Source organism: Actinia tenebrosa, unplaced genomic scaffold (assembly GCF_029948245.1).
Source record: "Actinia tenebrosa isolate PJP-AT-01 unplaced genomic scaffold, QUT_ActTen_1.0 PGA_scaffold14__42_contigs__length_11649687, whole genome shotgun sequence".
In the NCBI taxonomy this organism is placed as follows: Eukaryota; Metazoa; Cnidaria; class Anthozoa; order Actiniaria; family Actiniidae; genus Actinia; species Actinia tenebrosa.
In genome coordinates this window covers 7,484,739-7,496,294 of record NW_028292574.1, presented here as the reverse complement: position 1 = coordinate 7,496,294, position 11,556 = coordinate 7,484,739, and the positions used below count along the sequence as shown (strand labels likewise).

Genomic DNA, 11,556 nt, shown 5'->3' with positions numbered 1-11,556 from the left:
CGACACCCGAATTAAAGAAAAACCAACGAGGATGATATCGAAAAGATCAGCAATGCCATCGCTGAGCTCATGAAGCGGAACCGTGTATCCCAAGTGGATCCTTTCTCCTACTTATGTTTGGCTAATGGTACACTTTACTGTGTTGTTGTGGCGTTTCTTTTCTCTAAGGGCTGGAAAAAACCGCGCTCCTCTCAAATTAATGAAAGAATGGGCAACGGACAAAGGCGCAAAAAGGTTTACGAAGTAAAAGCAGCTGGAATCAGAAGAAAGATATTTATTGCCACAACCGAAATGGATCGTAGGAAAGAAAATAGAAAAAATTGAAAACTAATTAATAAATAGAGATTATCAAATGTTAAGAGCCTGATATCGTTTTTATTCACGAGTTTTCATATCATATCGCGAACGAGAGAGTCTGCAACTGAGTAAGTGTTATGATATATGAACGAGTGGAAGAAAAAACAAAAACAAAAACAAAAACAAAAAAAAAAAAACGATATCAAGCTCTTAGCATGTAATAATTTGTTTATTACACATTTAGGGTCGATAAAATCGTAACACTTAATTGATATAGTTTTTATTCACGGCTTTGTCACATTGATATCGACCCTAAAAGTGTAATAAAAAGTATATATATTAAATTTGATTCGTCACTGAAATTAAAAAGTGATCCGTTTCGTTGCAAACTTCCAATGTAGTCAAACCTTTTGTTTGTGTGTCTATCTGCATATTGCTTATATTTTGTTTATCTTGTTTTTCTTTTTTTTTTTTTTTTTTTTTGTTCTACCCAGAGTGCACACAACGAACCCCAATAAAGAGCATCCTGTTACTTCCGTTGGAAACTTTTCGTTGAATAGGCTTGCATTGACACTTATAGATAACAGAACATGTTTAAATGCCAGTGTATTGGACAACAGCGTTGTGGAGCTTGGAATTCAAAAAGTGTATTTCATAAACTTAACGATCTTCGATCGCGATATAAGACATGTCAAATATAAAGAAAATGAAAGGACATTGAAAATAACCATCATAGATGACGATAAAGGTATGTTATTTATAATATAATGATATAATAAATAGAGGATATTACATGGGCGCGCGGAGATACGAATTTTATCTTCGAGTGTTGAAAAAATCTCTCACGAGTGAGCGCAGCGAACGAGTGAGAGCTTTTCAACACGAGAAGATAAAATTCGTATCTCCAAGCGCCCATGTAATATTCTGTTTATTATATAATTGTCAATGAAGTATGTTTTGGCTTTTTCAGGCAATTCTTTCCGTGTATTTTTGAATAGCCATCGCAATGGTGTTATTTTCACACGTGAAAATAACATGTTACTTTCACGTGTGAAGATATCGATTTTTCGAAATAGAGAAAAATAGATATTTCATTGGTAATTATATAATAATATAACATAATTTATAAAGCGCATATCCAGGATTCCTTTAGGAGGGTCGTTTAATAATCCTTTTCATAGTTTGAGAATCGATTCCACTGCGCATGCGATTTTATCCGAATTTCTCACCTTCTTTTGTCTAAACCTTCTTTTGTTCTTAATTAAACAAAAGAAGGTGAGAAATTCGGGATAAAATCGCATGCGCAGTGGAATCGATTCTTAAATATACAAAGGCTTATACTGTCGAACTGATACGGATCGTCAGTGTAGCTCTGTGAAATTCATTGATATGCATAAAACATGCATATCATTAGTTGTGTGCACTTGACCTTTCACTGTTACCTTGTGTGAAGTGCTTTTGTCACCGTCTGTGTAAAATGGTTATGGTCACCCTGTGGTGGTGAATACCTTACTTTCACCATCGCACAGAATTGCCCATCAACTCTGGTCATTTCCAAATAAGAGATATTATGTGAAGAATGGGGAAGCATTTTTTAAAGAAGCACTGTAATATCTTCATACTATTAAAAGGATTTGAAAAAAAGTTTGAAAAAACGATTAAAAATATTTTTAAAGCAAAATTCGCGGGCATTTTCTCCAAATTAGGTACCAGTCTCCACTCCGACAGCTTCTCGAACCAGCACCAAAATATATGCTGAGTTCGTGAGCAAATTTTTCCGTTTTAAAGCGAGATCTGGAGACGAAATTGTGGATATTGAACAATATAGAGGCCAGGTTTCTAGGGCTATACAAATGGCGGTAGACGGATGATTTCTTATATCAAAAAGAGCACTGTAAAGTCGTCACTTTGGACTGTTTTGCTTTGTTGGGTCAAAGTTAAAACTCCTGAAAAATCGCTACTTGCTTTCAGCTTCAAAGAGAGCTGGATTTTGGAAGCAATTAAGCAATGGTTGAGCAACCAATTTCAGTTGTTACTTTGAATTATTTTTTTTCACAACCATCATCAGAACCAGAACAAAGTGCAGGAATGATAAATTTCCATACATATAAACACTACGAAACCTGCAATTGACCCACAAAAAATCGCATGTTGGCAAATTGAATCACCAAAATAAATGGTAAGCTTGTGTGGTTGTCATTCTTTAATATTCCTGTGTTACCTTTCTTGCATTAACTTTCGATTTTCTTCACGAAGCGCTTAAACTTTGAATATTATGACTTTGCCTTTGTAGCGGACATCTTCTTGCATTCGGTGGGGACATCGATTCAGTAAAGGGTACACAATGCAAAACGCTCGTCGATTATATCAGCGATTTAATTCTCAATAATCTTGATGTTCTTCAGTTATTTCATTCACAATAGACAGATTTATAATTACGAGGTTCACTAGAAATAAAAAGTTACAAATTAAAAGCCTATATCTTACGGAAAATCAAATATAATCTTAACATACCATATGGTGTACGTATTACGATCGCTTGCTGCCTGTCCCGGCTTACATCCCATAATTTTCAACTCATGAATATTAATAACCTACGCTAATTAAGAAATCAAATAATTGTCGTCTACATTACTGGCCCCAAATGAGGCATTTCTTATGGATCATTTCTTAAATCATTGTCCTGGCGACAATAACAAATTAATTTGAGTTCATAGCTCAATTTTCAATTAACTCAACAATGTTCTTGTGTACTTCGCTAACAGTTCTTCTTTGACTCTTGATGCTTTAATCAACTCCTTCCAGCAAGCACAATTTGTGAATGGGACGGACCAACTCTGTCTTAGACGTCTTGACTCTTGCGGAGCGTATAAGTCCCTCCCTTGCCTTGTAAACTTCTAGTACACTTGCCAGAGGCCACTGGCCCCGTTTAACGGTCTCGTCCACCACCAAAACAACATCACCTTCCGCTAGGTTTCTTTGTGGGGAGATCCATTTCTGCCTCAATTGTAAAGTTGGTAGGTACTCTTTGAGCCAACGGCGCCAGAACAGATTGGCTAGATATTGACACTGTCTCCATCGACGTCTTCCATAGTTATCAGAAGCCTTGAATATACCTAGAGGCAGTGGCGGATCCAGGGTGGTTCCGTGGGTTCCATGGAACCCCCTTGTTGTGAGAACTTGGGAAGCTAATCTTGCTCTTTCCACTCATTACAATGAAATTTAAACCCCCTTTTGTGAAGCTAATCTAAGCAGCTTTTTCTGGGTTGCGGCCAATTTGGAACCCCCCCTTCTTAAAATGCTGGATCCGCTACCGAGAGGCATACTCGCTCCTGGACGCAGTAACAGGATATGGTTAGGCGTTAAAGGGGAGTCGTCCTTTGGATCATCACTGCAAGTTGTCAACGGCCTACTGTTAAGAATGGCCTCCACTTGCGTCATTAAAGTCAACAGGACTTCGTCTGTAGTAACTTGCTCCCTCAACAGGGCCCTTAACACGGACCTTACAGATCTTATGATTCTCTCCCATATTCCACCCATGCTGCTGGCTCCTGGGGGATTAAACTTCCAGACGATTTCTCTCTGTTTTAGGAAACTCTCGATCTTCTGAACATTCCATTCTTGTAAAGATTTGCGTAGCTCTCTCTCACCACCCTTGTAGTTAGTGCCATTGTCGCTTCTGATTTCGATGGGTCTTCCTCTGCGATTCATGAACCGCTGCAACGCATTGATGAAGGAATCTGCTTCTAAGCTATGAGCAACCTCTAGATGTACGGCTCGCGATGTTAAACAAGTGAAAATGCATCCGTACCGTTTCTCTGTGCTCCGACCTTATTTCACTAAGAATGGACCAAAGAAGTCTGTTCCGACAAATGAGAATGGTGGTTCGTCAGGGGTGGGTCTGTCAACTGGTAAGTTTGCCATCCGTTGGGATATAGGCGGGGCCTTACGTCTTTGGCAGTCAAAGCATTTCGTCAGCACACGTCTAATTAGGGATCTTGCGCTTACTATCCAATATCGCTGTCTTACAAGGACCAGCAGGTGTTCTCTTTCTTGGCCGTAAAGTTGGTGATAATGTCTAATAACAAGCTCGCACACAGGGTGGTTCTTCGGTATAATTGGTGGATGTTTGGCTGCATCAGAAATCGGGGCGTTCTCTAAGCGGCCTCCAACTAATAAAACTCCTCCTTTAAGCACCGGGGCTAGTCTCCCTCGCATCCGTTTTTAGTGTCGGTCGTCACGCAACGCTCCCTCCCCACAAATGGCTGCTTGCATTCGAACTACATTCCTTTCTCATTGTTTGGCCAATCACAAGACGGGTTACATATTTAGAGAACCGTTCGCGGAATTTTGATTTGACCAATCACCGTGCAGGTTTTATTTCGCATTCTCAACTCGTTCATAAAAGAAGTGTACATGCATGTTTGGCCTCGTGTCTTCAAAGTTCGGTATTCCTGATCTAAATGCGCATCAGAAGTCGGCTATCAAAACTTTAGTCGAAGAGAAAAAAGATATTTTTGTCAATCTTCCAACAGGGTTTGGCAAATCTCTTATTTACCACTGAAGCTCTGCCTCTCGTATTTGACTACAAATATACACTAGAGTCTGGTCACATAGTGGTTGTTGTGTCTCCTTTAATTGAGACCTTTAGATCCGACGACGAGTACGAGAACGAGTCCGAGTTAAAACTTTTAATGATTGGTAGTCTTGATCGCGTATAAAATAGATTGAAACTTTAGATTGTAAAAAATCGGAAATCGACTACGATTTAGCGTTACTCGTACTCGTACTCCTCGTCGTATCTAAAGGTCACTAATACGTCTAATGAATGACCAAGTCTCAAAGTTACGTAGTTTAGGAGTTAGTGATGTGAAGTTAAGCTCACTAGAAGAGAAGAACGGTGTGAAGTCGAAAAAGGCGAATATTCCGCACCGATTTCTTTTGAGGATGTTCTTCGGCAGCTCGATTGAAACTCACCATGTTTATACTTTCAGACACTGTGATTGGCTCAATAGGAAACAATACGCTGGACCTCATTGGTACGATCAAAACAATGAGAAAGGAATGTAGTTCGAATGCAAGCAGCCGTTTGTGGGGAGGGAGCGTTGCGTGACGACCAACACTAAAAACGGATGCGAGGGAGACTACACCGGGGCTAGCTTGAAAATGCAACTTGCCTTTGGTAGGGGTTTTTCTCTTGTGGAAACTTTGACTTTCGACTTCTCAATCTGTTTGCTCAAGATATTCACTTCCTTTGTGAAGGCTTGACCTCGTACATCCTTGATAATTGCAACTTCTGCTTCTCGAATCTCTTTCACAGTTATTCTTCCTCTTGTAGCAGGCTTAACTTCAATATCGTGCTTTGACCTTCTGAATTTGTTTACGAAGTAGTTTCTGAATCTCAGCATCCAGGCAATGGCCACCTTTAAGCGATACCAATCAGAGAAGTGCTCGTACATTCGTTGCAGGAAGTGCTCTGAGTCCCTTTGCTGTGCCATATAGACCTGTCTCTCTCGCTTTACTTCTGGGTCGTCACTTGGTACCTCAGATAGCTTGAGAACTGATGCTGGCCACGAATCTTGGCCTTTCCATAAAAACTCAGGGCCTCACAACCATCGCCTTCCTTCCCCTCCTGTCATCTTCTCCGCGGTCAAACCTCTGGACGCATCATCTGCTGGATTGTCTTTGGTATTCACATATCTCCACTGCTTGGGGGTAGAACCTTCATGAATGATAGCAATCCGATGTGCCACGAAGATGTTGAATCGTCTTGAGAAGTTTGTTGATGAATTGAAGCACTGTTGTAGAGTCAGTCCAGAACGTCGACTCAGTCAGCGGCAGATCTAGCTCGGTTGTTAACATCTTATCAATTTTGACTGCCACAACGGCTGCCGATAACTCTAAGCGGGGAATGGTCACAGGTTTTACAGGAGCGAGCCTTGACTTCCCGTTCAGAATTGAACAATGCACTTCCCCATTAATGTCAACCATCCGCAGGTACGATACGGTGCCATAAGCTGACTGGGAAGCATCTACGAAATGGTGCAATTCATAGGTGACGATGTCTCCAAGGTCAGGTGACTTCACGCATCTCGGTAGCTTCACATTTGACAGTCTTGGTAGGTCTTCTAGCCATCTCTTCCACTCAACGAGGTTGTGCTCAGGGATTGGGTCATCCCATTTTAGTTGCTGTCTACAAAGTTATTGCAAGATTAGCTTGGCTAACAGGACGAATGGAGCAGCGATACCCAATGGATCATACACAGAACTCGTTATAGATAACATACAATACAATACAATACAATAAAGGTTTATTCCAAATGCAACTAAATAGTTTTACACAAATATATTAAAAGGCTTAAAGCATAAAGCGGGTACATAACAATAGCAAAATAAATAAATAAATAGGCATCCAGAAAGGAAGTTAAGAGGTTAGCCCTATGTGAAAACTCCCTATAATGAAATTGCAACAACGAATAAACAGGCAAGCGAATTGAACTATAAAATATATGCATATACGAAAAGGATAAATACGAATAAATGCAAGAAACAAAATCAAATACGTATTAATTCATAAATAGAATGTGATTCAGAAAGAAAGAAATATGAATAGATAAAAAGTATTGAAAAATAGGTGACATTATATGTATATATCAAAACGTATCGAAAGTGGCGAACAAAATCTATATTTAGATACCAAGGCCTAAGTAGCTACTTAAGTTATTCTTGAAGGCAGATAAGGTGCCCGCTTCTACTATGTTTGCTGGCAAGTCATTCCAATTCTTAGCAATTCTGATAAAAAAGGAGTATTTGAAAGAATTTACTTTAGCACCTTTAATGTAGAGTTTGTAAGGGTGATTACTTCTAGTTGACTTGACCTTAGAAAATTCTAAAAAATCGTCAAATTTAAGGTGACCTATTCCAAAAACTACTTTGTAACACTCTATTAGTGATAAATAATGTCTCCTTATGGAAAGCTTAGGCCATCCCAGTAGCTTGCATCTATCATCATATGGCATTTCGCCCCTCTTTTGGCGAAGGGCGAGTCTGGACGCCCTGCGCTGAACTTTTTCTAGAGCATGAATGTCTTTGACTAAGTAAGTGTTCCAAACAGGTGCTGCATATTCCAGGATAGGTCTGACAAGAGAAATGTATAACATTGAGAAGGTGTCCTTGTTGGCAGTTCCAACAGAACGTTTGATGATTCCAAGTACTTTGTTAGCTTTGTTGACTGTGATTTTAACGTGAGTACCCCAAGACAAATCACGGGTTACAGTGACGCCTAGGTCTTTGAAGCTATCAACATCTTTAAGTAGAGTAGATCCAAGAGTGTAGCTTGTTGAGGATTTATCTCTAGAGTGGGTAATCCGCATACTTTCACACTTTTCAGCATTGAACCTAAACTGCCATGTTCTGGCCCACTGGTTTAGGCTATTAAGGTCAGACTGTAGAGCAGGTATGTCGGTCTTATCACCTTTGATAGCTCTGTAGATCTTACTGTCGTCCGCATAGAGTTTTGCAGTAGATGAGATGTGGTCGGTGATGTCGTTTATGTACACTAAGAACAGGATTGGGCCCGAAATCGTTCCTTGAGGCGTCCCAGAAGATACGGGTGGCCATTCAGAGAAAGTACCCCTGATTCGAACTCTTTGAGTGCGACCCGTAAGAAAATGTCTAAACCAATCCAGAAGACGACCATCGATGCCATTCGTATACAATTTCAACAGCAGTCTCTCATGGGGGACACTATCAAAAGCTTTTGCTAGGTCCAGGAACAGGATATCAATCGGAATACGAGAATCCCTTGACCGAGCCCAATTATATAGCGCCTTATAAAGCGCCTTTTTTCTTTTACATAAGCGTAATAGATCTTTAGTTATCCAAGGGGCGTTAGATCTTCTTTTTACTTTTATTTTCGGGATATATTCGTCAATAGCGCTCATCAGCAGATCTTTCCAGGAAGTCCAGACATCATTAATATCATTCTTGAGAAAGCGCAGTGCCAAGGGATGTATGATAGGGTAGACTTTAACTGCTTCCAATCAGCTTTCTTGAAGCAATAAAGATATTTGAGTGACTTAAGTTGGACAAAGGGCTGACCAGTTAAATTAAATGAGATTGAATTGTGATCTGAAAAAGGTTCTCCAACTTCAAGGTTGTCTATAATGTCCGGTGTAGAGGTCAGAACTAGATCTAGGATATTGTTGTTCCTTGTAGGCTGATGGACAAGCTGAGTCAGGAAATTATCGTGGAAAACGTCTATTAGAGTGCTGTAATTTTCAGAGTCACATAAAATAAAGCAATATCGAGAGTCCAATCGAAGTCCGGCAAATTGAAGTCGCCCACCAGGACAATCTCCGAGGACGACAAATTTTGTAGAACAGATTGCAGATCAAGTAGTGGTTGGGTACAAGAGTTAGGAGGTCTATAAAAAAACCCGATCGTTGTCGTGCGTTGATTTTTAAACATCACGTCTATGAATAAAAGTTCAGAATCGCACTGTGGAATATCACGAGGATATGATTTAGTAGGTTCACGTAAAACAATCAAAATACCACCACCAAGACGACCATTAATCTTGCGATCTCGTCTAAAGACGAATAGTTATCAGGAAAAATCTCTGCATCAGCAATGGAATTATCCAGGTGTGTTTCCGTGAGAATAATTAAATCATATGCTTTTTCTCGAATTTCCAAGGCAAGGGATGTGATCTTGTTAACTATGTTCCTCGCATTGGCATAGAAGACAGATAACTCGGTATTCTTGTACTGCCTACCTGTAATCGGCGCATCAGGTTGTTCGTTTTGTCCGATTTGAGGACCAGGATTAACTGAGATGTCCATGAATATAGTGATGTCGATAGATTGATGCATATCTGGAGGAGAGAGGCAAGTATAACCATGTTTGTTCCAGGAGCAAGTGCAATGGCGAAGCTTCGAAGGACGACTATGTAAAATACTTCTTGATCTGAAAAGTCTATATTCGATAGAGAATACATATTTACTCCGAGTGATTTTCAAGACTTGTGAGTCGCCGTAGGAAGACTTATAGATTGATTTATAGTGGAAGTTGGTAGCTAGATAAGCGTAGGTAAGCAAATAAATCAGATAAGTTGCGTAGACCATCCACACATGACTGGTCATCGCCGCCATCTTTCTTAGTTTTCAAAAGTTTTCTTTCGAGAAATAGAAACTTAGTTGATCCTGATTACGATCACATGGTGGTCGACTTCCAAAGGTGTTTGTTCTTTTGAGGTAATCGGCTAAGAAATGTTGTCATTTATAACGGGAGTTTGCTTTGCTTTGCGACATCCCACGTCTTGTAAGAGACCTTTCCTTTACCTGTGTCTTAAATCCGATGCAATCTTTCTCGACATCCCATTCAACTCCTAAGGCTCTTTCCGTCGGAAGTCGTTCAAAGTCTAGTTCCTTTACAGCCTTAGCTCTTTCATATTCAGGTATCGACTTGAGGACTTCTTTGCTATTGCTCATCCACTTTGTGAGACGAAATCCTCCTCGTCGTAGCAGTTCAGTCACTTCAGATGCAGTTCGTATAGCGCCTTCAACAGTACTTGTCGACTTCAGCATGTCATCCACATAGAAGTTCCTATGCACGATGTTCACAATCTCATCATCAAATTCGGTTCGGTTATCGTCAGCTGTTTTTCTGAGTGCAAAATTCGCACAACTTGGCGAAGACGTTGCACCAAAAATGTGGACTAGCATTTGAAAATTTGCTGGCTGTTGACTAAGATCTCCATCAGGCCACCAAAGGAATCTAAGCATGTCACAGTCCTTTGGCTCAACCTTAACTTGCAAAAACATAGCTTCGATATCTGCTGCTAGTGCTAAAGGCTCTTCGCGAAATCTAGTAAGGACGCCTACGAGATTGTTCGTTTGATCAGGTCCTTGCAATAGTTGGTCATTTAATGACATGCCTTTCCATTTGGCGGCGCAGTCGAATACCACGTGTAGCTTCTTGGGGGTAATCACAGCATGGTGGGGTAGGTACCACACTCTCTCTTGGTCAACATTCTCGTTGGGAAGGCGACGGGCATAGCCCTTTGTCAGATGGTCATCTATAACTTCCTTGTATTTCTCATAAAGTCTAGTATCGTTCAGGGATCTTCGCTTTAGTGTCGCAAGTCTAAACTCAGCCATCGGTCGATTGTTCAATGTACAATAACTGCTGTTTCTCCACGGCAGGGCCATTTGGTAGTGACCCTCAGATAAGACCGTGCTTTCCTGCATGATAGACAACGCTCTTTTATCTTCTGCTGACATGCATTCTTCGGAACTTAGTACTGAATCTCCGAAATCAGTCCTCCAGAATCTTTCAACTTGAGCCTTAAGCTCATCATCGTGGGAAGATATGTAGTGTGCGTTCAAGCTTTGTTGATGCGTAGACTCAGTCATCTGACCTACGATGGTCCATCCAAGGAGTGTCTTGACAGCATACGGTTCCTTCCGTTGTCCTCGTTTCTCTTCTAACGCCCAAAAGGCTTCAGGCGTATCATTGCCGATGAGTAAAGTAACTTCATCAGTGTCTATTTCAGGTATTTGTATTTCTGCTAGATGTGGCCACCTACGAACGTCTTCATCTCTGGGTGCACCTTCTGTAGTGATGTGCAATTTTTTGACTGTCCAAACGGTCGGTATCTCGACGACATCGTCTGAGTCAAGAGCTGTAACTTCCAAACTCGCGGTTAATCCCTTTCGCTGAACGTTTGCCTTTTCGATAGTTGTCAATGAGAATGTTCGTTCGGCGCCTTCGACTCCCAGCTGATCAAGTAGACGTTTCTCGCACAATGACGTGTTTGATCCTTGGTCCAAAAGAGCGTAGGTGACAACAGATCTCTGACCTTTCTTTCCACGAACTTTTACGGGCACGATTGGAAGACATACTCTTTTCTCCTTGGCAGGAACATCGACGCTGTTTACGCTATCAGCCTTGACGACATTATAATTCTTAGCACTGTTCGTATTGTTACTTGAATTCTGGCTCGGCTGTTGATTAAGGTTAGAGCTGTTCGGTGAATGCAGCAACGTGTGGTGTTTTCCCTCGCAGGATTCCATTTCACACTGTTTTTTCTGATAACAATTCTTTGCTCTATGTCCTCGCTTAAGGCAGTTGTCACATAACCCTTTGTCTCGAACAAACTTTCACCTTGCGTCTTCTTCTTAAATTCATCGCAGCTTGTGAGAAGATGTACTTGGGCACAAAGACCACACTTTACCTGGTCGTTTGAAGTATATGCGG

The 11,556-nt window shown here is 40.7% G+C and overlaps 1 protein-coding gene across 3 annotated transcripts in view; it reads left to right on the top strand.

Annotated features, from left to right (window-relative positions):
* LOC116292498 (uncharacterized) overlaps positions 1 to 11,556 on the top strand; it is a 94,946-nt gene that overhangs the window by 31,938 nt on the left and 51,452 nt on the right. For all 3 annotated transcript variants that reach the window (XM_089029600.1, XM_089029599.1, XM_089029601.1), the window contains exon 3: positions 792 to 1,045. In XM_089029600.1, coding sequence (XP_088885726.1) covers positions 792 to 1,045 — 254 coding nt within the window. The remainder of the gene's footprint in view (positions 1 to 791; positions 1,046 to 11,556) is intronic.